Raw genomic sequence first — 22,984 nt, forward strand, 5'->3', positions numbered from 1 at the left:
TTTTGCAGGACCCCCAGAACTTGGTCCACCTGCCTCAGCAACAGGTCTCGTGATTGAGCATGAATCAAAATGTCGTCTAGATAAGGATGCAGAAACACCCCTTCTGAATGAAGCAAAGCCACCAGAGGAGCCAGCACCTTTGTGAAAATTCGAGGAGACGATTTTAGACCGAAAGGTAGAACGTAAAACTGATAATGGTCCTGACCCACAGCAAACCTCAGGAACTTTTGAGAGGATCGTGCCACCGGTACGTATAGGTAAGCATCCTGTAGATCCAGTGACACCAGAAAGTCCCCTTGCCTGACCAATGGAAAAATAGTCTGAATGGACAGCATGCGGAAATGCACTGTCCTGATCCAGGTATTCACCTCCTTTAGATTGAGCACCGGTCGAAATCCCCCTGAAACTTTCTGCACAAGAAACAAGACCGAATAAGTGCCCAGGCCCCTTTCGTCTAGCGGAACGGGGGAAATGGCTCCCTTGACCAGTAAGTCCCGCACTCCGTCCAATAATGCTCTTCTCCGTGACCCCTCTGAAGGCAGAGGAGTGGGACGTACCCCTGAATCTGGAGGAACCCTCACAAAATCTATGACATAACCATTGGCCACAATGTCTAGAACCCAATGATCGTTTACATTGGCCTCCCAAGCCGAAAGAAAGTGACTCAGTCTTCCCCCAACCGGCCCTCTGCCAGGCCCACAGTGATTGTCAGGACCCCTTCTTGAAACCACACCGGGTCGCAGGAGCAGACTTCTTAGGCGAAAAACGCGGCTGAAAACGCCGTTTCCTAAATGAAAAGGATTTAGCATCCCTAGTAGGAGAAGATCTGGAATGCTTCTTCCACCCTTTACCCGAAGAAGAACCCCCTTTATAAGGTAAGGCATGCTTCCGCTCCTTAAATGCCTTGGAAAGCATGGATGGCAATTGTTCTCCAAACAAGTTACGACCTTCAAACGGCAGTCTCAACAAGGCTGCCTTTTCCCCTGGATCAGCCTTCCAGGAACGCAACCAGAGGGACCTACGAGCCCCAATCAAAGACCCAGACGCCAGAGCCGAAGTACGGACCACATCCGAAGACACATCAGCCAACAATCTGGCCTGCTGCCCCATACCAGCCAGGAGCTCTGAACATTCCGCCCCTTCCTGTACAGCCACCGCCAGTTTATCAAAGTCTTGTACCAATGACTGTGACGCATAAGCAGAATAAATCCCTGCCCTCAGCGCCAGATTCTCCGCAGCAAAAGCCCTCTTAAGACCTGAATCCACTTTACGGTCTGTGGCATCCGTAGGCACACAATCCTCCGGATTGACTGCCGTTTTGCCAATCAGCGTAGCCAAAATAGAATCCAGGCGTACTGAAGGAGGTAAAACCTCCTCACCCTCAAGCAAGTAAAGTTTCTGAAGGAATCTTGGAACCTGAGCCTTATCCACATCCTTCCACTCACGAAACACCATATCCTTCACAGGTCCCAGAAAAGGCATGGCAAACTTCGAAGGTGTCTGATATTGAGGAAATAAATGAGAATCCGAGTTTGTAGGTTGAAACACTGGGAAACCCAAATTGTCCCGAACATGTGCCATCACTTCCCACCTTTCTTCTCTGGAAACATATTTCCCCCCAGATGACGTTGATGGGGCCTCATCCTCACTCTCCGATGAGGACTTCCTCGCCGCTACCGATGAGTGCGCAGGCTTAGGCTGACCAGTCCTGGCCACGCCTGCTTGCAGTGCCCTGGTAACAGCCACCTCAATCATATCCTGCACCTCCTCTCTGGACATGAGGGGAGTACCCCTGCCTGGTAACTGTGAGGTCTCAGGAGTAGCAATGCTAGCCTCACCTCCCTCCTCCTCCGAGGAGGAAGATACAATCCTACGTCTTTTCGCTGGAACTTTAGGCATGATAAACCACCAAATAACACTGACTCTCACCCCAAAAAACTACCCTGTATATAGGCACCTGGTCCTCCCCCAACAGGGCTCCACCAATCCCTAAAAAGGTCAACTACTGTGGCCAAATTCATAAAAACCACGGGAAGAACGCCCGTCCTACCTGAAGAGCAGCTCAAAATCGAAGTCCCTCAGTTCCCCGCGGCACGGAAACCCGGAAACCGACGCCCCAGCCACAGAGGGCCGGCAGACTCCGTCAGCCGGCCCCCAGTACACGCCTCCCGAGCAGCCATGCTGCTCGTCAAAGACGCGACCCAGCCGGCGCACTCCTCGCGGAGCTCTGCGTCCTGAGGAGTGCCTCTACCGACGACCTCCAGGCCCCGCCGTGCTGGTAAGAAAGGGAAAGAAAACCATCTAGCGTGGGCTAGACAAAAGAACAGGAGGGGATAAGGGTGGGGGGGGGGGTTTGAAAGGGGAAGGGAGGGTCTAGGGGGGAGGCGGGAGGCCTCATTGGTTAAAAGGAAAGCGAGGGAGGGACAGGAGGTAATGGAGTATACGTTTGACCTGCTCAGACAAACATTGTCATGTGAATTATTTCAAAGGACACTTTACCAAATATCTATTCTGCTTACTTCCTGTATGCATATTTTGATAATCTTTTAGAGAGATGGTGAAGAGTTTACGAACAGTACTTATGAATAAAAGTATTACCACATGTATTTAATAAATGGACCAGGAAGTGACTCCACTGTTGAGAATAGAAGATGCATACACTAGGTTGCTGTTATGCAGCCATGCTAGTCAGAGCAGCAGCAGTCTAAGCCAGATTTAAGAGAATACAACATGTTTTTCAAACTGTTGCAATGAACGTCGTCCTGGTCAATTAAAGTTTTTAGTTTCAGGTGGATATGGGCGATTTGTGGGAACAAAGGAATAACCGCTAATGTCACTGTCCTTTACATGGATGTCCCGCACAATTGCACCCATTTTATTATTGCTGGAATCGCATCCCCTTCCTTCTTTACAGCCTCATATTTTATTTGGTTGCATTTTTGTAGTTCTTAGTACAGCACTTTGATTTGAAGCATTCACTAGTAGTAATTTCTGCTAATAAAGCAAATACGTTTTTGCAAATAAAGTGGCAATAATGGCTATTTAAACGGCAACTATAGGTCCAGGAGTAGAAACATTTTGAAAGTGAAGGAACGTTTGTTTATACTTTTAAAATGCAAGTAAAGGTGGTGGTGTAGTTCATGGTGGTAACTGAGTGACTTATCCTGGAATCGGGGCACAGATAAAAGATCCATCCAAGCCAATTACGGTACATAAACACCAGGAAATGGACATGAGACAGTGTGTTGCCCAAAGGAAAAGTAATGGCAGTATTAGCACAAGCAATTGCTGTGGTACAGCCATATGTAAAATATTTATTTATGCTAGGCCATTGAAAGATTGGAAACAAAGCTAGAAACAACATAATTGATTATAAAAGTGCAGGTGTTGGTAAGGACCTATAAGGCATAGATAGCGATGTCCTGTCTTGTTCTGGGATTCCTCATTGAGTGGTGTACTGGAAGAGCAAGCACAGAGATTCTGGTTCGTGACGTGAACCGCCTGTACACTGCTCAGAGTATGGGAGCATGTTAAATCACTCTGTAAGAGTTGATCATCAGTGAAGCATTTTCATCTGCTTTGTTATTGTGTGCCTATTTGACAACTGTTCTTGTATTTTGCTTCAAAGATGAAGCCATAGCCCATGTGACCAACACAGGCCTTTAATGGCGTCCCCAAAGATGAGGATGCAAGCAGTGCTTGCACAACTGAGTGAATCCCTGGACCAAGCACAGGGCAGGCGTGTGTGCTTCAGGACATTAAAATGTATGCATCCAGTGGCCTGCAACTCTGAGAGCAGCGGGTGTGCCTGAAACTGCTTGCAGAGAAATGGTGTGTGCAATACACATATTCCAGGACTACTTTGAGGGTGGCCAATATGCAGCCAAAGGGACGTCTGCTTTGGCAAAAGAATATCTATCCACAGATTACAAAATACTGTGATGAGGCCCCTTGGCAGGTATGTGTTCCCAGAAACTACTGGTGGTCCTGTCCACATGGCTACATGATTGGTACTTGCTTAAGAGCGTCAGACAGATATAGCCCCCCCCTTTTCACCCTAACAGCACAATTTCAATACCAAGAGGTCTCTGAAACTGTGACCATTGCTGTATAGGGTTGTAACTTCAGATTTCTGCAATCAGGACAAGTACAGTTTAGAGGATGTCCTGAGATGATTTCTATGACAGGTGTTTTATCTGTAGCTGCCTTGCTTTGGGGGCTGTACACATGATTGTGTAGATAAATCTCCGGCGTTTGGGTACGTTGTCATGTGGACCATTTAAGAGCATGGGATGGAGTCCTGTTATCTGAGACTCATCAGACAAAAAAACCCATTAAAATGGCACATGTAATCTCATCGTAATGGGGGAAGCATTACACATAAGGAAACTGACATGAACGCGGTTGGGCACAAGGTACGTCAGTTATTACAGTGCTTTAGAATCATTCTGCAGCATGACTCACTACTAATTAGCATATGCCGATTTCTGAATACAATAATACCTGTCTTTAGTTGGAATCACTTTTCTAAACTAATGCTGCACTCAGTCTATGTCCTCTGGTGCTGCTACACAGGCTGCACTGCCCACTGCCATAATCATACAAATACAGGGACTTATTGGAGACTATCCCTGAAGAGCCTTAGGAAATCTGGTGCTGCAGGGACTCGGAGATAGGCAATGGGACCTGGAGACCAATGGATGCAATCTGTCTTGAGCCAAGCACCACCGAAGATCTCTAGCACTTCAACGCCTGTGGTTACATACACTAGCGGGGATGCTAAGGAAGTGGAGCTGCAGAAATGTAGTCTAAGACCCGACTTCAGCTTGCTTTGAGGAGTAATTCTCCGCCTGAATGCCACCTTCAAGATAATTAGCTCTCGGCTCCAAAGTCATTGCTAGTTGAATAACTCGGATGTTAACATTTATATCTGCAAAAGGATTTGGGCTGAAAGCAACTCTGAAGGCCAACTTTGTCAGTCAATGCCTAAAGCCAGGGAAAGCCTAAAGAAGGGCTGACCAAAACTCCTTTTCCATTCCTGTGTTCTATGGTGTATATGTATGTGTTGTGTGATGGCCTGAGCTCTTGTCAGACAGCTGAAGCAGTGTGTAAGCAAGTCCTAAAACATTTCTAAAGCAATAGGCAGAGAATACATATTTTCTTCCAGGCATAAGAACAGTGCATACATGAAATGTCTAAGGTTAAACTAAAATGTTACAGGGTAGGAGAAAAACTGTGCAAAAGCTCTGTAAACCTGGCTTGATAGACAAAAATAGGAAGAGCCACGGTGTAGTATCACCCTATGCTGGAGACATCTGGGATAAGAGCCCTGGGTAAGAAGATGATACACAGCTTGCAGTCGCAGCTTGTGGGTGTTAAAGGGGGTGGGGCGGCATGTGGGGGCAGGGGGCAGTCGCTACAGGGTAAATATTAAAAACATTTTTAAATTAAAAAATGAACTTACCTGCACGCAGCTGCTCCACTCCTCTGCATCAGCCGGGTGCAGGGACAGGCTCCCAGCCTGCCCTGCTGCCATTCCTGACGCTACTCAAAGCAGCGTCAGGATTGGCTGGGAGCGCCCAGCCGGTGCTACCAGGCATACTGGGAACATGTGCAAGCTCTCTCCAGCCCAGCAACCAGGTTGCTGGCCTGGAGAGAGCCTATTGCGCATGTGTTTTTGGCCGGCCCGAGATCGCCGGCCAAACACACATGCCCTCTGAGGGGGAGTACTGTGAACTACCCTATCTGCTTGTCACCCCTGTGGCCCGCCCCGTTAAAAGAAAACAATAATAAACTAAGTTTATTATTGTTTTCTTTTAAATGTTTTGCAGCTGCTGCTGCTGGTGGGAGAGGGGGGCGACGCTTCTCTGCCCTAATGGAGGAGCCCCCCCGATAGCTTGGGTAGTGGGCAAAGAGAAAGATATTGGAGAACCTTTCTGTACCAAGATGATTATCCCTGCTGTTGTGGGAGTGTGCCAGGGTGCATCTCAAAGGGTAATACCTATATTTTGTGCCAAATTAATTTCAAAAGTTTAGTAGGAGTACACATGCAATATCTTAGATAGAAGTGGTAATGATACAGGTGGTAATTATACTCTGAGAAAGGTACTGCTCAGAAATGACTTATTATAGATAGCTTTGTAATGTGCTTTCACGTCAATGACCTGTAAATTGTAAATTCTCCTGCAGTCTAGCAAGCAGCTCTCTGAAGAGTATGAGAAGCTTGTTAGTCCAGAGAAGGCATCAGAAGACACTAAACCCCCAAAGATTAAAGAGGAGCCTGTCAGCGACATTGCCTTCCCGATCAGTGAAGAGTTGGAGGGTGATTTGGCTTCCGGAGACCAGTCTTTGCCGGTTGGAGTCCTTGGAGCCCCAAACGAACGCTTCTCTGCCAACCTGGAGGCAGAATCCTCACCTCAGGCATCAGGTAAGAGATTGATTTCTTTCAAAATAAATGAAGTGAGCAGTTATGCAGGCTCCCACCAGGCATGCTTGTGATGTGAAAGTTTTAATAATCCAGGTTAGAAATGTATTGCAGCATTTATGTGGCGCTTAATACCTCTATGAAGGGCACTGAAGCCCTTGGATACATGGTGAACAATCTGCACCTTGTGGGGCGTGTGATTGGAAGGGTGTTTTTGTATTTGTTTTGGATCCTGTTTGCAAAGCTTCTTCATGTCGTGTGTGTGTGATGACCTTAGAGATACAGTTATTGTGTTATGGTACTTGGTACTTAGCAGTGTGGTGGATGAAAATTGGTGCAATACAGATGTCCAATTTATGGGTTTCAGTAAGTTGGCAGTTTTTAGGAAATTTCGGTTCCCTTTTTGGTATTTCTTGTGGTCCGTCTGCTTAACTGGTTACTGCACTGGGTTGTCCAACCTGCTAATTTGTGTGAAACTTATGCTCCTGAACAGGCTTGGTTAGAGAGAAATGTGGTGGGTAAATCTGCTCGAATGGACTGTTCTTATCATCCTATAACTGAATATCATTATGAGATGTACACCAGTGGATACAGTATATAGCTAGTTGGGATCTGCAGTAGTGGACTAGTTGAGACCGCCGATTGGCCAGCAGTATGTGGCAGATCACTTCACTTATACCATGCCTGTTCATTTTGTGATGGCTGGTTTATGGGCTTTTACAGTACTGAGTGATGGACAAGACCCGTAGCATATATGTCTTATGTGTGTGTGTTAGAGGATTAAGCCTTATAAGGGAGTTATTGTACAGCCTGTATGAGTTCCAGTTGGCTGCCAACTGCTGAGTGTTTTGGTACTAGTGTTGGGTTAGGGCAGAAAGGTTATATGAATTGACATTACTATAACTTAACTTACCTGGATATAGAAAATAGAGTGCTGGTTGGGCTGTACCATATCTGTTGTCTGTAAACTGTAGATTGTACTCAAGGGTGTGATTATTCTTCCAGGTTCTATTACAGGGTTGTGTGAAGATGTAGTTATCTTTGAAATGGGAATGTTTTCAACCGACCTCTGAAATGTGTCTCCTGAATAACCTGAATCTTTGCTGGTAGCGAGTGCCAGAGCTTGGCGGCTTCTAGTGAGAAAGCAGTGCCTCTGGGGATTTCTTAAAGGAATCTGGTTAGGTGACCCTTGGTGCAAGCCTGTTACACAGTGTCCTGTTTTTTGTTTTGCTTGAATTTACCTTGTAGCAACAGTGGAATTTTCCTTGGGGTGCTCTCTGGACAATGCACAGTGCCTTGAAATTGGCTTTTTTAGCCATTTGTAGCCAGTGGAGTGATTGCAGTGCTGGACTCATGCATTCTCTTGGGTGAAGGCTGAGAAGGAGTCTTGTGGCAGCATTGTAGATTAGTTGTATTTTGCTATCGAAACTGGGTGCTCCAAGGTATAGGCTGTAGGTATAGTTAAGACTGGAAATTACAAGTCTGAGGGATGCCACAGTGGATGTGAAGAGCAGATGTGAAAGGTGGTAGGTAAGCCACGCCTTCCATCTGAGTGGAAAAAGCAAACCATTTTACAGCATTTTTATGTAATAGCTTGTGGTGAGAGATCATGTTGATTGCAGCTGCTAGGGTCCAGAAGGAAGAGAACAGCCACTATTCTTGTTCACTGTGTGTTTTATGTAATCCTTCATGGCTGTGATGGCTGATAGGTCTAAAGCCATATAGTTGGTCTCACATTAAGGCATTTTGTCTGTAAATTTTGAAAGCTCCTTAAACACTGTTCTTTCAAATATTTTTCCTAGGATTGGGATGCTTGATGCAGTTCTGTAGTTTTGAAGGCCAGATGGGTTGAGGTTTTCCTTTTTGAGGAGGGATCTAATGTAGCACGTTTTCAGTTTGGTCGGGAGCGAACCTAGTTCCAGGTACTTGCTGAGCAAGCTTTTAGGAACCTCCGCTGCACAAGTTGTGCGAAGGATAATTTCAAATAAGGTTTGGTGGTGACGGGTCTAAAGGTGATTTTGATTGTCTGCCTGCGATGATAATGTGTAGGAAATCTTTTTTCTGAGAGCATATTCTGAGAGCATATTCAAAGTATTTAGTCTCTTTCTGTGGTGGTTGTGTTATCTGTGTTCTTCTCAAGGAAATGTTCTGTCTTTCTATTTTTTTGAATCAGTTCCATGATGATCTTGTCACAGAGGTCTTGCAATGGTGGTGTTTACATGTTTTGGCACACACACGGTTCTTGACTTCTGCTGGAATCTCGTGGATTCCTTAGAATGGTAGCTGGCTTCAGTACTACTTAGCTTTGGTGGCTCTGATGGCTCTTCTGTTGGCTCTGTTATAGTGGCGTAGTGCGATTTTGTCTTTTTCAGCTCTTGATTCTTCCCACTAGTGTTGCAGTATATTGAGTTGTGTTTTCATTCTTTTGATGTCGTTGTTACTCCATGTGATGTTCTTTTTTTGGTTAACCGTGGATGTGTTTTTTTTTTATCATTATCTATTTGTCCAAAGCAATAGAGTTCCATTTGTCAAGGGTGTATATGTCCTGAGGTCATATATTTGTTGGGGTTCTTTGAAGATGGAAGTTGTTCGGAGGCCTAGTTTTTTCCATTGTATTATCTGTGCAAATATCCAGCAATGTGAAAAATCGTGCTTCAATAAGGTCAAGGCGACATGTGATACGAAACATATATATATGTATACATTATACACATGATAAACTGAAAACAGTAACTGCCACCCACCTCTTGTACCCACGGCACCTGGGGACAACTGGACTCCCCCCAGGCACTAGGCATCCAGCACACCAGTCAGCGTTCTGTGCCGATGGGAAACACCCGCCAGGAACAGAAGAACCAAGAGGAGGTGGTGACAGGCGAACCCGCAGCGCACCACCTCCCTGCCGGACCGCGCAGACCACACCACCCTCAAACTGGCCAGAAAATACCACACCTAGTGCACAACCTGCACCCACAGCCCCACCAACTGTGAAAATCAAAGGGAACGCCACCCGCTCCTCTCACTCAAGGAGGCGTGTATCACTGACACTGGTCCACGGCCTCCTCTGCCATGGAGGCAGTCCTGCGAGGACCACTGCCTCCAAATCCGTAGCAACCGTATTTATCGGACAACCATCCCACTCATGACAAAGCAAACAGTAAACAATGGCCAGAAAAGCCGAACACCCCAAAGGGATAAAGATGCAAAAGATAATCCCAAAAAAACAACTCCATGAGGAGGGGAGGAAAAAAAGAGAAACAGAGGGCATGGGAGTGAGAACCTAACAAGGATGTGATGTGTACTCACAGCAGCATCAAGCCCCCCCTCTCCAGGGAAAGCAGTACAGAAGGATGGAGGTGACTGGGCATGCAGGTACCCAGGCCCGAGGCGTAGGGCAACAGGAGCAAATGTCACAGCTCGGGCAGCGTTCTCCACCAAAAATGTAGAAGTCTCGATGTAATCAAAAGGCAAACCAATTAATACATAGAAAGAAAATGTATTTAACGTGACACGAGGACAGAGGACAGGACTTGAAAAGCCAGCAGTCCAAATTGCAGAACTTCAATATTATCTTTTATTCTTGCAAACCGCAAAAGATGTAACTAGGCATTCCATCAATTGTCCAACTATGTTTTGAGCATATGATCATTTCTTGACAATCATAGTCAAGATTTCATAACGTCTATATGTAAGAACCAGTCAAATTAGAGATAAATACTGAACGATAAGCAAATACATAATGATAGCCCACCTGTCCTACATGGTGACAGTGGGGACTTTCAAAATTGAGAAATACATGAACCAAATAGCAGGTGTCCTATCCTTAAATAGTATGTTATTGCTGAGCTAGCATGCTATGATTAATCATGAGTGCTGTCTCTTGAGCAAGCCTTGCATCATGTTGCGTTCCAAGCTTACATTGCATAAAATAAGAAAAACAATGGTTCATCAGGGTCATGTATTTCAACAACAGACACTGCAATCGAGTATCACAGGGCTGGGCAAGACCAAATGGATTCCATACCTAAAAAGAACGTGCACGTCCACGCTTTTAGGAACCTCCCCTGCACAAGTTGTGCGAAGGATAATTTCAAAGATTCTTTGGAGGTGCCGGGTCTGAAGGTGATCCCGATTGTCTGCTTGCGATGATAATGTGTAGGAAATCTTTTTTCTGAGAGCATATTCAAAGTATTTAGTCTCTTTCTGTGGTGGTTGTGACATGTGTTGGGGTTGTGTTGTCTATGCTCTTTCTATCTTTTTTTTTATTTTTATTATTATTATTTTTTTTGACATCAGTTCCATGAATATTTTCTCACAGAAGTCTTGCTATTGTGGTGTTTCAATCTTTTGGCACACACATGGTTCTTGACTTTTGCTAGAATCTCGTGGGATTCCTTAGAATGGTAGTTGGCTGCAGTACTGTACTTAGCTTTGGTGGCTCTGATGGCTATTCTGTTGGCTCTGTTATAGTGGCGTAGTGTGATTTTGTCTTTTTTAGCTCTTGATTCTTTCCACTAGTGTTGCAGTATATTGAGTTGTGTTTTCATTCTTTTGATGTTGTCATTACTCCATCTGATGTTCTTTTAGTGGCTAATCGTGTATGTGGGTTTTATCAGTATCTATTTGTCCAAAAGCATTCGAGTTCAAGTTGTCGAAGGTGCGTATGTCTTGAGGTCATATATTTGTTGGGGTTCTTTGAAGATGGAAGTTGATTGTTCGAAGGCCTAGTTTTTTCAATTGTATCAACATTTGTTGTTGGTGTCTTTGAACTGTTGTCGTTGATAGGTGTGCTGGTGCTAAATCAAATGACATAATCACTACAGCTTACTTGTGTGTCATTGTGACTTGTCCATAAGGCAAAATTACATCCAGCAGAGTGAGTTGGGCCAGAAACAATTTGTTGAACTTGGAAGACCTCTATAGTGGTTGTGATAGCTGTAGTTGTTGTTCAATTTTTCTTATGAATCTGTATGTTGGGATCCCTTTTAACATATAGGTTTGGGTAGGTCAGATGGCTCTGGTCACGGTATCTAATAAGACAAGGCTGGTATCTAGTAAAGACAAGGCTGGTGGGTGTCAGTCTATATATCAAGAGTAAGGAGTAAGCTATAGTTGGAGAGGGGTGACATCGTCTCAGCAAGGATTTGCCTTTATCCATTGTAAGGTTTCTGATATGTATTATTTTTGGTGTTGTTTGTGGATGATTGTCAGGCTACATCACAATACAATACGATTTTGTGTATGTTACGAAATTCAGGTAGGGTGGCTTTATGGCATGCCAAGTCGTCACAGGGCCATAATGTAAATGAGGTCTGGTGTAGTTTCTTAGAGTAGGTCAAAAATTTTGATATGAATTTTGTTCATGGATCTTGCGTTAAAGCGTAAGCATTTTAGTTGCTGTAGTTCTTTCCTCTTGATGTCATGGTGTTTTGAGGGGGAGGTATCAGATAGTATGGTATAATGAATGCAATGAACCCCTTTAGATCTGAATTAAAAACAATGCATTGAACTGCGACTAAAAAAGAATTAGCAGATTGGTTTTCAACTGGCAGTGTGATGGCCAAAACATTATACTCTGGTATCTCCAAACCAGTCTGGTTTTCTGTGAAAATTTGCATTGGAAATGTGGCTTAAAACCTCACTTTCCTGAACCTTACCGATGCAAGTTATTGTTGTCCCCTCACCTTCATCAGTCCTTTGGTAGCACCTCTGCAAGTTGCAAGTCAGCCCTTTTCAAACCAGCCATAAGCATGTTATTTCTTCTCTCTCTTGGTCTAATGATGCTTCTGACACAAGGGGAAGTTTTGCTGGGACAGTATACTACTGATCTCAAGGACAGTGCTGTTGTGGCCTCTCTCTCTCAGCCTATTGACTGTCCTGTAATGAGGTTTGGATGTCAGTACAGGAAAGGCAGGAGGCTGAGGCTCTAGCCTCTTAACTGCTAAGACTTTTATCAACAAAAGATTTGCTGTGTTAAGATCACCATCTTTCACGAAAAGAAAAACATTTTTTTACCACAGTTTTTGTGTTTTTCTAACTCTCAGTTTTTCCTATTTTGTACGGTTTCAACCTACTTGCAGTTTATGGGAGAAAGAAGTGTAGAACCCTTGGTTGAACTCGGAAAACCTTACATTTCTGAAAAACATACAAAATCCTAAATTCAGCGAGTCATCATTTCTGTAGGTTGCTAGTGATTTTCTAAAAGAAAGCAATCCTTGAAATAAAAAATAATGAAAATATGTAGAAAAATAGCATTTGGCTCAGATGGCTACTTTACAAAAGAACACACCATTGGGTCCATCAGACCCTTCTGGTTAAAAGGATACATAGGCTTTGTTGATTGTCCAAAAACATGCGATACCCAGAGCAAACAACTTGATTTTTTCATTGTGTACCAACCAAACTTCATTTTATCTGGTAAAATGTGGAAGAGGTATGAAGAAAAACAATGTATTTTGTACACAAGATAATGAGTTTAGGAAATGTGCATATTTGTAGAGTTCTGGATTTGGGGTTATCCATACTATGGTTCAGAGGGCAATTTGCAAAATGTGATCCTTCTTGCACACTGGCTTACATTTGCAAGCTAATATTAGAAAGAAATTGAGTTTATAACAACTAATGTTATACTATTCTGTGTTCCTACACTTATTCTGATTAAAAACGCTGCTTCAGTTGTGCGGCTTGGCATAGCGTCTGTGACACAGAATACTCCAAAATGCAGCGTGGAGACATCAGCATTTCCTGTTTAAAAAAATAATAATTACGTTTTTGCAATGGAGGTGGCTCCCGCCAGGAAAACCTACTAAACCCAGACATTTTTGAGACCTATGGGAGTCCAGGGTGGTATGCCTTGCATGGATTCCAGGTGTTCTTACCTACAGTGCCCAACAAGATTTTGCCTAAACTCACACATTTTCCTGTGACTGAAACTTACAGAATGCATTGGGATCTACAAAACTCCTCCCACTCTGCCTTTCTGCATTTCTTCCCACACAAAAATGGTACCCCGCGTGTGGCCTAGCACACGCGACAGGAATGGATCAAACTAGGAACCATACATACTGAGGGCTGGCTGTGCATTTGTTCATGCCTACCATGCTCAAGATTGTTTGGTGCCAGTAATAAGGTAGATATTAACCTTGTTCAGTGATGCCTGCGCTCCTGTGATGGTGAAAGATTCCATCTGCAATGGGGACGGCACCATTTATAGCATGTTGAGGAAGAACCATATTTTTTGGACTGTCTTGAATTACAGGTCATTTTCAATGTTCCTTGTCTTTATCAAGAGGCATATTTTTTCTACCTGTACGAAGAATGAGGTTTCCAGCAAGGCCTTTACCGTTGTAGTGCAGGACAGTGAGTGGAAGTGCCAGTCTTGATAGGAGGCATTTCTAGTCTATTATGGCATATGATAGTAGTATTTTTTATTTCTGTTTCACGGATTTTAATTAGCTAGCACAGGACAATAATGGGCGTTACATCACCTTGAACGTTCATTAATTCATTCAGAAGTAATCATCCGACATGCATTTTATAATTGACATTCTGTATTTGAGGGTAGTACCACACATTATAAGGCAGAGAGGCACAAATGTCTTTGGCACACCCTATGCTCCTATCATACGCACATTTCTTTCAGATTTATTTATGCATAATTTGTTGCTGCTTAGAAATGGTGGGCTGTCTGCAGACTGGTTTGTGTAAGTATATTTAGAAAAACTGTACTGTATAATGCACCATACGACCATGTTTTTCGTTTTAACACCTGTAAATGGGCGGCTGTGCATTTAGGCTCCATGCAACAGGGGGTTGAGGTTGGTATGTACACCCCACCCACCTATGACAAGGTGCACCTTGCACGTGGTAGTGTGCAATTCATTATTACAGGCAGATGGAAGTAGGGTAGGCATTCAGTAGGGCATTTTTTTCAGAGAACAGTTGCAGCTCCAGTTTTACACATACACAAGGACATTGACAGTGGTCTCACTGTTGATGATGATGTTGCAAATGTTGTACAATTCCATATTGCAAACTCCCCTTACATTCATGCAGGGATGGTTATAAAAATCCTATAGAAGGCATGTTGCTTTCTGCTTTTTAGGTTGCAGCCTACCAGACAGTCTGGTTTCCTAAAGACATCTTGGGACATTCAGAAAGCTGACCTAGGAATGCATTCTGCCCTTTGTGTGCCTTCGACTTTGTAGCTCACGTTTTCTTGTTTTCCATTTGCTGACTTTATTTGTTTTAGGCTGTCCAGCTAGAGTTCGTACCTTCCCTTGCCCAAACCTTATTTGCAGTATTCTTCTGAGTGCTCCCTTTCTGTAAGCAGACATAAATCTTGTTCTTATCTCGTCACGTTTGATGTGCATTCCAAGACCGAGGTCAAATGTCAGGAGCTGTCTTCCCACTTGTTTACTTTTCCCTCCCTGATTTCAAAGTGAGAGGATTTACGTGACAGTCTTGCTGGATACTGGAGGTATAAGACAGTGTTTTTGTTTAGGACATGATAACATCTAAATGAACTATGTAAGTATTTCAGAATATATCAGAATTAGGAACACAAATGAATTACATTTTTTATTTATTTCTGATATTTGTTGGAAACAAATACTTTAATATGATCAGAACAAATCATTACACTAGTGTGAGAAAGTAGCCTCTTTCTAGCCTTGTTACCCCCACATTTGGCCTGTTTGTGAGTGTATGTCAGGGTGTTTTCACTGTCTCACTGGGACCCTGCTAGCCAGGGCCCAGTGCTCAAGTGAAAACCCTATGTTTTCAGTATGTTTGTTATGTGTCACTGGGACCCTGCTAGTCAGGACCCCAGTGCTCATAAGTTTGTGGCCTATATGTATGTGTTCCCTGTGTAGTGCCTAACTGTCCCACTGAGGCTCTGCTAATCAGAACCTCAGTGGTTATGCTCTCTCATTACTTTCAAATTGTCACTAACAGGCTAGTGACCAATTTTACCAATTTACATTGGCTTACTGGAACACCCTTATAATTCCCTAGTATATGGTACTGAGGTACCCAGGGTATTGGGGTTCCAGGAGATCCCTATGGGCTGCAGCATTTCTTTTGCCACCCATAGGGAGCTCTGACAATTCTTACACAGGCCTGCCACTGCAGCCTGAGTGAAATAACGTCCATGGTATTTCACAGCCATTTTACACTGCACTTAAGTAACTTATAAGTCACCTATATGTCTAACCTTTACCTGGTAAAGGTTAGGTGCAAAGTTACTTAGTGTGAGGGCACCCTGGCACTAGCCAAGGTGCCCCCACATGGTTCAGAGCCAATTCCCTGAACTTTGTGAGTGCGGACACCATTACACGCGTGCACTACATATAGGTCACTACCTATATGTAGCTTCACAATGGTAACTCCGAATATGGCCATGTAACATGTCTATGATCATGGAATTGCCCCCTCTATGCCATCCTGGCATAGTTGGCACAATCCCATGATCCCAGTGGTCTGTAGCACAGACCCTGGTACTGCCAAACTGCCCTTCCTGGGGTTTCACTGCAGCTGCAGCTGCTGCTGCTGCCAACCCCTCAGACAGGCATCTGCCCTCCTGGGGTCCAGCCAGGCCTGGCCCAGGATGGCAGAACAAAGAACTTCCTCTGAGAGAGGGTGTGACACCCTCTCCCTTTGGAAAGTGGTGTGAAGGCAGGGGAGGAGTAGCCTCCCCCAGCCTCTGGAAATGCTTTGTTGGGCACAGATGTGCCCAATTCTGCACAGGCCAGTCTACACCGGTTCAGGGGACCCCTTAGCCCTGCTCTGGCGCGAAACTGGACAAAGGAAAGGGGAGTGACCACTCCCCTGACCTGCACCTCCCCTGGGAGGTGTCCAGAGCTCCTCCAGTGTGCTCCAGACCTCTGCCATCTTGGAAACAGAGGTGCTGCTGGCACACTGGACTGCTCTGAGTGGCCAGTGCCACCAGGTGACGTCAGAGACTCCTTGTGATAGGTTCCTTCAGGTGTTGCTAGCCTATCCTCTCTCCTAGGTAGCCAAACCCTCTTTTCTGGCTATTTAGGGTCTCTGTCTCTGGGGAAACTTTAGATAACGAATGCAAGAGCTCATCCGAGTTCCTCTGCATCTCTCTCTTCACCTTCTGATAAGGAATCGACTGCTGACCGCGCTGGAAGCCTGCAAACCTGCAACATAGTAGCAAAGACGACTACTGCAACTCTGTAACGCTGATCCTGCCGCCTTCTCGACTGTTTTCCTGCTTGTGCATGCTGTGGGGGTAGTCTGCCTCCTCTCTGCACCAGAAGCTCCGAAGAAATCTCCCGTGGGTCGACGGAATCTTCCCCCTGCAACCGCAGGCACCAAAAAGCTGCATTACCGGTCCCTTGGGTCTCCTCTCAGCACGACGAGCGAGGTCCCTCGAATCCAGCGACTCTGTCCAAGTGACCCCCACAGTCCAGTGACTCTTCAGTCCAAGTTTGGTGGAGGTAAGTCCTTGCCTCACCTCGCTGGGCTGCATTGCTGGGAACCGCGACTTTGCAGCTACTCCGGCCCCTGTGCACTTCCGGCGGAAATCCTTTGTGCACAGCCAAGCCTGGGTCCACGGCACTCTAACCTGCATTGCACGACTTTCTAAGTTGGTCTCCGGCGACGTGGGACTCCTTTGTGCAACTTCGGCGAGCACCGTTTCACGCATCCTCGTAGTGCCTGTTTCTGGCACTTCTCCGGGTGCTACCTGCTTCAGTGAGGGCTCTTTGTCTTGCTCGACGTCCCCTCTCTCTTCAGGTCCAATTTGCGACCTCCTGGTCCCTCCTGGGCCCCAGCAGCGTCCAAAAACGCTAACCGCACGATTTGCAGCTAGCAAGGCTTGTTGGCGTTCTTTCGGCGGGAAAACACTTCTGCACGACTCTCCACGGCGAGAGGGATCCGTCCACCAAAGGGGAAGTCTCTAGCCCTTTTCGTTCCTGCAGAAACCTCAGCTTCTTCTGTCCAGTAGAAGCTTCTTTGCACCCGCAGCTGGCATTTCCTGGGCATCTGCCCATCTCCGACTTGCTTGTGACTTTTGGACTTGGTCCCCTTGTTCCACAGGTACCCTAGATTGGAAATCCACAGTTGTTGCATTGCTGGTTTGTGTCTTTCCTGCATTATTCCTCTAACACGACTTCTTTGTCCTTAGGGGAACTTTAGTGCACTTTGCACTCACTTTTCAGGGTCTTGGGGAGGGTTATTTTTCTAACTCTCACTATTTTCTAATAGTCCCAGCGACCCTCTACAAGGTCACATAGGTTTGGGGTCCATTCGTGGTTCGCATTCCACTTTTGGAGTATATGGTTTGTGTTGCCCCTATCCCTATGTTTCCCCATTGCATCCTATTGTAACTATACATTGTTTGCACTGTTTTCTAAGACTATACTGCATATTTTTGCTATTGTGTATATATATCTTGTGTATATTTCCTATCCTCTCACTGAGGGTACACTCTAAGATACTTTGGCATATTGTCATAAAAATAAAGTACCTTTATTTTTAGTATAACTGTGTATTGTGTTTTCTTATGATATTGTGCATATGACACTAAGTGGTACTGTAGTAGCTTCACACGTCTCCTAGTTCAGCCTAAGCTGCTCTGCTAAGCTACCATTATCTATCAGCCTAAGCTGCTAGACACCCTATACACTAATAAGGGATAACTGGGCCTGGTGCAAGGTGCAAGTACCCCTTGGTACTCACTACAAGCCAGTCCAGCCTCCTACAACTAGGTGATGCAATTTCCACACATTTTCGTCTGTGCACTGTATAGTTTTATTAGTAAAACTATGTCTGTGCACATGTAATGGTAATTTCAACTGAAAATGTGTTGTCTGTAATGGCAGTGTGCTACCACACCATGAATACTCCACTCTGCCTCACTCCACTCCACTTTACACCACTCCACTGCACTCTACGCCACTTCATGCTACAGCACTCACACTCTACTCTATGCAGGTGCACTCTCCACCACTCTACTCTACACCACCCCAGTCTACTCTGCACAACTCCACTGTACTGTATGCCATTCTGCAACACTGCACTCTACATCACTGCGCTCTAAGCCAATGCAGTTTACTCTGTAACACTCAACTCGATACCCCTGCCTTCTACACCAATCCACTGTACGCCACTCTAATCTACTCTGCACCACTGTACTCTATGCCACTGCACTCTACACCATTACACTCTATACCATTCTACGTAAGTGCACTCTACACTGCACCACTCCACTCTATGCCGCAATCTACTCTACACCACTGCATTCTACGCCACCCTAAACCACTGCTCTCTGCCAGTGCACTCTACACAGCTGCAGTCTGTCACTGCACTCTACTCTGCAACACTGTACTCTACACCACTCTACTATACACCACTGCACTCTGACACTACTCTGCAATACTGTGCTCTGTCACTGAGCTCTACGTCACTCTGTGCTACTGCACTGTATGCCTCTGCACTCTACTCTGCACCACTGCACGCCACTGCTCTCTATGCGACTCAACTCTACTCTGCAGTCTACGCCACTGCACTCTGACACTTGACTTTGCGCCACTGCCCTCTGCATCACTCAACTCTACGCCACTCTCCTTCGCACCATTCTACGCCACTCTACTTCGCTCCATTCTACGCCACTCTACGCTGCGCCACTCCACTATGCACCACTCTAAACTATGCCAGTGCTTTGTACACCGCTGAAGTCACTGCCAGTATATTCTGCAACACTATACCAATGCACTCTGCACCCGTCCACTCTACTCTATGCTATTTCATCGTATGCCACTGTAAGCGCATCCACACTATTCCACAGCAATACACAACACTCTCTGCCACTGCACTCTTCGCCATTCCACTGTACGACACTCCACACCACTCTCCTCTATGCCACTTACTTTTAGCCATGCTGATCAGCAGCCAGGCTGGTGTACAACATGGCTAAACATATTGGCAAAGCCAATAGGTCTTGCTTAGGCGAAACCTATTGGCTTTGTCAATGCTTGTTAGGAATACCTTTTTTTTTTTTGGGGGGTCGAGCGTGCAAGCGCTCTGGCCCCTGTTGTAATCTCTTTGTGGGCTTTTAACCATCCCATGTCACGCCCATCAGTTTAGTTGGTTCGTGGGCTTGCCTTTTAAAATTCACTTGATTTCATTTGTGAAAGGCAAGCCTTTTCCAGTGTTTAGCCCTCCTCGACAGCACCGGTAAACTACTGAAAACATACGAGGCTCAATTTTTTTCTGCATGGCCTCTGGACCACTTTTTATTTTTATTTCCTACGCAGTGCAATCTTGTTGGGCAGTAGTCGAGCTCTTTGCATGACACAACCCAGTTACATAGATAATTGGATAATTGCTGATGCATTTGACTGCGAGCAAACTTTGTTTTCCTTTTGTGTGTGCTCCTTCACGCTCATGGAGTGGCGCTTTAAATCAGCTCCCTTATGTAGAACTGTATTTCTTTCATTTTCAATTTATGTGGCAAAAAAAGTCCGGTTAGGACTTTACAACACTAACAGCTCTAAGTCGAACAAATGCGAGACCCATTGCCTTGCAAATGCTTGTTTCAGTCCTGGCCCTGTGATGCGTTTGCCCCTCGAAAATTGGATTTCTGTCCTCATGAATAATTCTAACATTGAAAACGGACAAATAATCTTCCTTTATTATATCCCGAGCCGTCACTGCATTTACGTAAGTGTCTCTGTGGGGCATGATTTTTAATAACCCTAAAAATCAGGGACAGAAAGTACAATGTTGACAAAAGGTTATTATGTGCCAGCTTACTTTGTATTTTCGTATTCTTGTATAAGTAATATTCACACAGTCTACCTTTAAATGATCAATTTCTGCATACTTGACGTGATGATGTAAAGATTTCCAGCATTAGGGATGCGGGAGCCGCTACCTGCTGGCCACCATTGTCCTCTGAACGCCGTTTCCATTTTACTTCAGCAAAGCTCTTTTCGCAGCCCTGCTGCTAAATTGTGAGCGAAATTCCTCTGGCGGATTAAAAAAATAACCCCTGCTCTCGCGCATGGAGCAGCGGGGTGGTCTGCTGAGGTGCTTTGAAGCGCTGCTGCTTTCATTGTGTGCGAGCGGCAGGCGCCTGGTTGCCCTCTTCTGGGCGCTTGGAAGTGAGTCTGCGTTACCGGTTCCCACTGGAGACCGCGGGCCTAAGCGCCTGGAGGCCTGTCTGCCAGGAACTCCCGCCTCTCTGATCTCCGGCGCGTTCCTTGATTGCGGACGCTCTACCGCCTCGCAAGAGACCTTTCTGAATACTTAAGGACATTTGTGGAGAAAAATCCACTCGCCTTCGGCAGTTGTCAGCCGGCAATTGGTATTCGTGCCAGTGGCAACTACCATTCCGCGAAAAGTAGGACGTGGGAGCCTGCCCTCCCAGTATAAAGGCCTGCTTGTCATTTTCGCATTACATGCAACTTTTGACAGCTTGTAATAAACGGCATAGCTGCTCCCGGTAACAATTTATTACATTTAAATTCAATATCTGCACCAGAACCGCCAGCCAAGTTAAAACAGCTCATAGCTTTTCCTTCATCGTTACATCACTCTGGAAAGAACACCTGTTAAGCGGAAACAAGATATTTAATAGTGACGCACGTGGAGGTCATTGAAAGAAAGACTGAATGGCTGCATGTTTCTACAGAGTATGAACCATGGCATGTTTTTTTTTTTATCGTTACTGGCGTTAAACAGATTCTAATATCTAAAACTTACTTCTTTTTGGTGTATTTAATTTCACAGTTATAGATTCTGCTTTTATTATTCTGCAGTGAACATGAAAAAGTGAGACACTAAAAATATGAGCAGTTCATGTGTGTGTGGCGGTGTGACCACGTATTAGGAGGCGATACAATATAAAGTGATGGTGTGATCAGATATTACAGGGAAATAAGGATATTGCATGTCTCCTCGTCAGTGTTTGAAATGGAAAAATAGAAGTGCTTACTTCTGAGAAGTGCCGGTACTCTCCAATTAAAAGTATTACGTTTTTCTTGAGAAGTGCAGGTACTCTCCCTCTAAAAATAAAAAATAAAGTGTCGGTACTCCTTGCCAGACAGTACCGGCCCATTTAATGTGCTGCTCCTGGTAGATCAATGTCCTTGTAAAGGAACTTTGCCTTCTACCTTGTTCCTTTATATGGGAATAGAACTCCTTTGGAACTTGAATATCCTTCTAGAATGTGACAGAGGTACTTTATCCCATATACAACACTGATCCCAGGAGGACTCAGGGCCTTATTACGACCTTGATGGAGGGGTTTCCTCCATCACAAATGTGATGGATATCCCGCCCGCCGTATTACGATCTCCATTGAACATAATGAGATCATAATATGGCGGACGGGATATCTGCCACATTTGTGATGGAGGAAAACCCCTCAGTCAAGGCCATAACAAGGCCCTTAGACTGCATATTCAGAAAATTAGTAAATCCAGCAGTAAATATGGCTACGTCTACCATGATTGTATTGGATGCTTATGCACCACAAACCTATTTGTGGAGTAATACTGCCCTGCACAGGCTGGCTGAGTTGTGTGGAGGAAGTGTACAGAACGTTTGATTCATGCAAAGAGCTGTGATGTCAGGGATGTTATTCTCAATGGGGCAGCCACCAGAAGTCAGGTATGTGCACATGCTGCATTGCTATTATAGATGCAGTTCACAGCATCAAATCTTGTTAACTTTGGTATACACAATAATAAAACCGAGCAGAGGTAGCTCTCTAGCAAGTGGATGACGTGATTCAAGAATCGGTACATGGCAGAAGGGGGCGAAGGGAGCTGCCTTGAATTTTAACCTTTATTAAAATGTCAGTTGATGCTATACAGATTGTAGGACATGGCCCTTTTTACAGAGTCATCCCCAAACTTTTTGCCTTCTCCTCCTATTTCTTTCTGACCCTTTTTGTTGACGTTCGGACTCTAAGCACTTTTCCACAGCTGATCAGTGCTAACATGCATGTTCTCTCTCTTCTAATCTTGGTATGAGTGGCTTACAACTAATTGGCACATTTGATTTACCCCTAATTTCCTTGTACAGTGGCACTCTTATACCCAGGACTGGTAAATTAAATGTTACTAGTGGGCCTGGAGCGCAGCTTGCGCCACCCACATACTTAGCCTTTCAAACCTATCTCAGGCCTGCTAGCGCAGGGCCTGTGTGCGCACTTTACTGCCACGGGGACATCCCTGGAACTCCCCTTTTACTACATGTGTCACCCATAAGGTAGGCCTTAGCTAGCCCTATGGGCTTGGATCTGTGTATGTATCCTAGAAGTGACAAACTGCTCGCCGTGCGCCTATGCCGTCCTCTCCTGGGCGCCCCCTTTGATGTATGTTTGACTATAAGGGGACACTCCCCCCTCCTGGATACCAGAGGCCAGTAGCCTCTAGGGAAAGGGCCACCTCAAGGTAATTCCTTGGGTAAAGTAGGCCTTTTACATTACACCTCTTAAATATTTAATTAGAGTTGTCCTCCTCCAACGTGAGGCTTAGGGATCCTAGGCCCTGATGAATGCCCAGAGATCACTTTTGGCTCACT

At 45.1% G+C, this 22,984-nt stretch overlaps 1 protein-coding gene across 2 annotated transcripts in view; it reads left to right on the top strand.

The window, feature by feature from the left end:
• SUPT7L (SPT7 like, STAGA complex subunit gamma) overlaps window positions 1–22,984 on the top strand; it is a 68,051-nt gene that overhangs the window by 41,210 nt on the left and 3,857 nt on the right. For both annotated transcript variants that reach the window (XM_069236230.1, XM_069236231.1), the window contains exon 4: window positions 6,190–6,427. In XM_069236230.1, the coding sequence (XP_069092331.1) occupies window positions 6,190–6,427 (238 nt within the window). The remainder of the gene's footprint in view (window positions 1–6,189; window positions 6,428–22,984) is intronic.

Source organism: Pleurodeles waltl, chromosome 5 (genome assembly GCF_031143425.1).
Source record: "Pleurodeles waltl isolate 20211129_DDA chromosome 5, aPleWal1.hap1.20221129, whole genome shotgun sequence".
NCBI lineage: Eukaryota > Metazoa > Chordata > Amphibia > Caudata > Salamandridae > Pleurodeles > Pleurodeles waltl.